Below are 6,000 nucleotides of genomic sequence, written 5' to 3'. Positions count from 1 at the left end.
TACCACAAGTGGCACAGAAATATGCTTTTGAAATCAAAATACAATCAAAAGGAGTCAGACACCAAGTATTGCAATTCAGTGAGGAAATGAGAAGAACTGAAGGTTCAGCATACGTGTTACCCCTTATGTCATGCACAGAGCATAAAGAACAGGCCAGCAACAGATACTGCAAAGACAGTGGATGGGTGAACTAAGAACTTCCTTCTATAGATAAGCGATAGAGTAAGGCAATTTGATCAGAAACAAAGTATTTATACAATATTTTGTATAAATTGTGTAACTACACAAAATACACAATTTATATTTTATAAAATGCATGATTTTGCTACAAATTTTGAACTGTCAGTACCAGCTATTCCAATCCAGAATTTTACATTTCCAGTGAATATTTAAAAAATGTTAGTGAATTGATTTTACTTCCTAGGTGTCTTTATCAGGGAGTCTAGAATAGGAGGCATAAGATCTAAGGGAGGTTCTTATAAAATTCCATTCACACCAAAACCAGCCAGTAGGTTTTCAGACATTAATCTGAAGTAGATATAAGAACAAACTGGCAAGGCAGAGTAAGCTAAAGCTTGTGTCTAAATGAAATTTAAAGTATGATGCTACAGGCACGGATAGAACAGGCAATACCAAAGGCAGCATGCAGCCTGTCTGTTGAAGACAGCAGCGCCTAATCAAGCAGAACTGCAGGAAGGGGATGACTTTTCTTTCTTTAATGAGCAACTTGGCACGCTGCAGAGCAGAACCTCCAGGAAACATAAGATCCATCAACAAGAGCTGAGAGCCCACAGCTCACACAGCAACTCAGAAACTGTTGAGAGGACCAAGAAACACAACTTGGTCTTCAGGTGCCAAAAAAGTTTACAAGAACTAGAAGAAATTGTAAAGTGCTTGCTGCAGCTGAAAGATACTGAACTGACTGAAGACAAGCCCAAAAGTGTAGATGTACCTGCAAGGACACAACACACAGGAGAAAGAATTAGGTGTAAACTGTATGTTGTCCAATTCACTCCCAGTTAACGATTTCATTATCCAAGTTCACAGCTGCCTTCAGCAGACTAAAAGCCTTTTGACCTTTTCATGATCAAAAGAAAAAGGAAAAAAGACTGACACCACATCAAAGCTCTGGCAGAGTCTAGGTCCCACTACAATGAGAATCTGCATTAGCAAAGCTCACCCCTTCATGTGGTTATAATCAGGGGGTGAAAATAGAAGTTTTCAATGGATTTTTAAAACTACCTCCCCAGCTCCCAGTGCATACCAGAAAATTCTGGAGAGATGCAATACACCCTCGTTCCAGTGGCCAGAACTACAGTGTTATGGGCAGTTCATTTAGTGAAATGACCTCATAGGTAATTTCCTCCTGCCCCCCAAAGTAGTATTTATATAAGCTAGAAACAACAGTTCATTCTGCGTTATTTAAAAAGAGCAACAAGAACACAATGGTGTTTGCTTCTTTTATTATGAAAGATACAAAAACACAGAGTGTAGTGAAGCTATCATTAAAAACGTGAACTTTTGTTGAACCAATTTTCTATTTACATACACAAAATTCCCCAAGTGGAACAATATCAAATGTGAGACACATTATCAGAATATACCATATATACAAGTTCAGAGATTTAATATCTCTGTTACTCTATACATGATTGTTACACAAAAAGTCAGTTCCTACCTGTCTTACACAAGTATTTTAAATTAAGCTTATGAGACTACTCAAGCAAAATAAAGCAGAATCTGGGCAAAGTTCTGCTATCTGAAAAGTTACTTTATAAATATAGTACAAAATAATAGAGCCAGGTTTTCAGCCAGGCTCAATCTTCTGTTGTGTCAGTCAGCCCATGCTCCACATTCATGGAAGTAAAATAATGGAAACTATTACTGATTTTTATTGACATCACACCAGAAATATCTCAGAGTCAGATGCACTGGTTTTCAGATCACTGACCAGTTATTAGGAAAAGCAAGTCTTTTTATTTATTTTTTAAAAACTCTTCCGTCAAACCAAAAAGCCAAATAAAATACTTGAGCTTGCTTTGTGTGATCAGGCATTCTGTTAAAAAAAAATTAAATAAAAGAGGACACACCACTTTGTATTGTTTTTAACTGGAACCAACTACTGCTTAGTAAAATAAGGCACTTCTTCCTTTAGATCAGTCCACTTCCTTAGACTTTAGTTTAGCTCCATTTTACACAGAGAAGTGATTTCAGCTATGCCACTTGTGACAGCAAAAGGGATGTTGTTAAGAACTGTTGCTCTCCAAGCATGGATGGCCTCAACAATACCTTCCGGATTGCTTGAACCCAAGTCACAGAGTGAATATATGGCTGCCAGCTGCACGCCCCAGGGAACACCTGCAAAAAGTTAACACAAATCACCTTTGATAACAAACTTTGATATGCAATAATGTTTTGGGGGAAACCTGAATCTAAAGAAACTATTAGTTCAAGAATTGGAATTAACACACATCAACAATTGGGATGCCTAAAGCCAGAAAGTAGCAAGATGACAACCTGCACACAAATTCCATAACAACTCATTTTATACTAGCACTTTGCACTTTATTGAATTCAGCAGGTTTTCAGTATTCAAAGGGCATAAAAGATTTGAGCATCGAGTGATTTTACTCTAGTTAAGGGTGATCAGACTTTTATGAAAACAGTCAGGTTTAGACAGAGTCTGAAACAGACACAGACATACACCACTTACTTGGAAGAACTTGAGATTGCAAGGAAGAGAAGCTATACAAGTGGTTCAAAACAGCTCCCTAACATCAACCAATGCACTTTGCAATCTCACTGCAAAATATACTTGACATCCAAAATAACTTAGCAATATAGATCTCTGCTGCCCTAATTGCCCAGCTTTGTCTCAGTCAGTAATTTGGACTGTCTTGCAGCCCCCTCCCAATACAGCAAACTGGCTGCTCAGGTAACAAATTAGCTATTCCTGCTCAAGTTAAGATCCCCCTTTAAGTTCTCCGAGGCAGCTGGTATGCTGTTACATGAAGCAGTGTAATTCCAAGGTGGCTGAAACTATCTCAGAATTGTTCTCTGTTTCAAACAGAAGGTAATACACATGCTTCATTAACTTCAGAAGAGAAAGGGACTGAAAGTGAAAACTTGTCCTGTTATGCACTAACATAAAACTGCACAAACAGGCTTGTGTTTTGGCATGTGTGTCTCAATTTGTGTGTGTTCTGTTTACATTGGCAAAACTTCACGTTGCAGATGTTATACTAAAGTTCCTCTAAATAAGCATTACCTTCCTCTTTTGCATGTTGTACAAACAGTCCTATTACAGAACTAATATTCTTCACTGCAGCAAGATATCCTTCCTTCAAACCTATTTGGCCCAATCGACCTGAAAGAAAAAAAAATTATTCTGTATTTGATATTCAGACAGTCAACTTCCTAATTTTTAGACTTACTGATTGTCTGTTGAAGTACCAAGAGAAAATGCAAATTTCAATTACAAAAATGAGTCATTCTTGTTACCATGTTGTCTTGGGAACAACAGTTGTCCTATTCCTTTTGTGACTAAAGACCCCAAGAAATTTTTCATCAGATTGATCCAACCTCCTGCAGGTTTACAATCTGTAAGTGTAAAACTCTCAAAGAATGCAATTTCTGTTTAACAAACAATATTATATAGCCTACACACTGAAAATATCAATTGAAACCCAAAGTTTATCTATTTAACTTGGAGGCCATCTAGATCCCAAATAAATGAATCTAACCTAAAATTGCAGAAAGAGGTATTATGTTGCATATAAAACGTTATTTTATACACTTTACTATAAAGCCTATGTAGCTACAGATGATTTAATATTAAATACATAAAACATGTTGGTATTTGTTATTGTGAAATCAGAGTAACATCTCTCAGAACTTAAGTACATGCTTTCCACAGGCTTACAAACAGAAAATATCTGCATAGGATTGTAAAAGTTTGGCTTTTAAGGTGAAAATTTTTGAAGAAAGTGGAAAAAAAAAAAATCAAAAAAACTGCAAAAATACTTCAGTTCACTTTCCAGGCAGGCTGACACTTTCAAAGGACATACTTAGACAAAGCAGAAGTTCAGCCAAGAATTTAGATTACTTACCTATTAGCCTAAGTGTCAATGCTATAACACTATCCGGAATGGACTGAGCAGTTTCATGCCCCTTTCTCTTCTTTACCCATTTATCCATAGAAGGCCAAAGCACTTTGCTGTGAAAGACAAAACAAATTTGAAACACTGATACTGCATGAAGGGGTGGTACAATATTTATACAATACTGAATGCAAATGGTTCTTCTGTCTACCATGTATTTCCATAGCTCCACTTCCATCTTTAATTCACCTTCTAGGGAAACTCATAATATTCCAAGCATCCACAACTCCGAGTAATGTAAAGAAGGTTTTAAACCCAAACAATCAAAGCTAACTTTCTGGAGGAATCATTCCTGTTTAGAATAATACTCCTGTTCATCTTCCATTCATTTCCCTGCAACATTCTGCATCTCTACCTAACGTCAAGAACTCACTCCACTGACTTCACAGATGTATGTGAAATCGCGTTACTTGCAAATGTCATGCTGAGATGTTATGCAAGCTCTTTATATGGCTGAAAATTCAGTTTGCATGTTACAAGTAGGATTTGATGCTTGTTTTTAAACCTGAAAGGACCTGAGATAAGACTTTTTTTGTCCTTAAAATGATGCTAATAGACCTAGCTACCTGTTATCAGCACAACTCCACACACTCAACTCTGTATGGCTTTACTTAAAATGACACACCTTTCACTGAAGCTAATTTCTATTCATTTTAAAAGTATTTCACTAAAAATAACTTTACTATTTGAAAGCATGGAACTTTTATAGAAGACTTGATGATGGTTTTAAGTTATTTGCATTTACTTTATACTCAATGATTACATTATGTCATAGTTAAACAAATGCCATATTTTTTGAGATTCTACTAGGTTATGTAACCTCTACATAGAAAATAGAGGCTGTCAGATCAGTGTAGGTATCAAAAAGAAGTCTTCCGAACCAAGTATGGTAGCACTCCATGCACTGGATTATAGGGTTCAAAGAAAATTTAAGACACTGAATCTAAGTATTACAATGATTTTAGAATTAAAATCAGACTGAAATCAGGGTAGTGTGCTAATGAGTATGGTTACATTTCACTTTCAGCACTGAAGGAGTGCTATTTACACATCAAAAGTCCCACCCTCATGTTCTAGTGATGGGGGGAGGGGAATTCAACAGTTAAGTTCAGAGAAAGACAATCAATCATTTTGCTTCGTTGACAAACGATCCATCTCAAAATCTTCACTACTGTCCACATATAGCTATTTTAAAAGCAATTTTTTATTAGAATGGTTCAAACAGGGTTAATTTCTTGGACCAGTACCATAAAATCCTACACTTCCTCATTTTAAGATAGAATGAGTAATCAGTAAGGCACACAAACACAGCAGTCTAGGTCTCATCAGGTTAAAACGCCCTCATTTCTAAGTATCTATGCAATGTTTTATTATGTTAAAAGCAAATCATAAAGTCAAAAATTTGGAAAAAAAAAACCCAACACCAAAACGAACCACAAAAAAAATCACATAGGAAAACATTTGAAAGAACTGTTTGCCACAATACCTTATAACATTGTCGTGTGTCCAGTCCCACTTCAGGCGAGAGCAGAGTAGATCAACAGCAAATATGTACTGCCAAGCATCTTCACTCAGATCTTCTCCATAACGCTCACTCAGTTGAAATTCTACTTTTGGACATGACTGCATTTCTAAAAGCAGGTTTGAGACCATAATACCAGCATCTAAAGAGGAACTCTGGAATTTTAGAAGGTGATTATCTTAATGCATGAAAAGTTATCAACCCAGAACCAAACTCTTTACATATATTTGATTCTGACTGTCCACAACATCTTACACCATAAATTCAACTTTGGCTTTGACTTCACACAAACAAAAGGAGTATATAAACTAAAATCTT

At 36.2% G+C, this 6,000-nt stretch overlaps 1 protein-coding gene across 4 annotated transcripts in view; it reads right to left on the bottom strand.

Moving 5' to 3' along the window:
• Window positions 1–1,446: 1,446 nt before the first annotated feature.
• The window catches only part of ICE1 (interactor of little elongation complex ELL subunit 1), a 35,410-nt gene continuing 30,856 nt past the window's right edge, over window positions 1,447–6,000 (bottom strand). The window contains exons 17-20 of one of the 4 annotated variants that reach the window (XM_069809294.1): window positions 5,647–5,837; window positions 4,110–4,216; window positions 3,269–3,367; window positions 1,447–2,358 (exon numbers count right to left, since the gene is read on the bottom strand). In XM_069809294.1, coding sequence (XP_069665395.1) covers window positions 2,177–2,358; window positions 3,269–3,367; window positions 4,110–4,216; window positions 5,647–5,837 — 579 coding nt within the window. In that variant the 3' untranslated portion in view covers window positions 1,447–2,176. Of the gene's footprint in view, window positions 2,359–3,268; window positions 3,368–4,109; window positions 4,217–5,646; window positions 5,838–6,000 lie in introns of those variants that run through there. The other 3 variants (XM_069809295.1, XR_011329227.1, XR_011329226.1) reach the window with 3 other exon arrangements.

Source organism: Haliaeetus albicilla, chromosome 21 (genome assembly GCF_947461875.1).
Source record: "Haliaeetus albicilla chromosome 21, bHalAlb1.1, whole genome shotgun sequence".
Classification (NCBI taxonomy): Eukaryota; Metazoa; Chordata; class Aves; order Accipitriformes; family Accipitridae; genus Haliaeetus; species Haliaeetus albicilla.
This window is presented reverse-complemented; position numbering and strand designations above follow the sequence as displayed.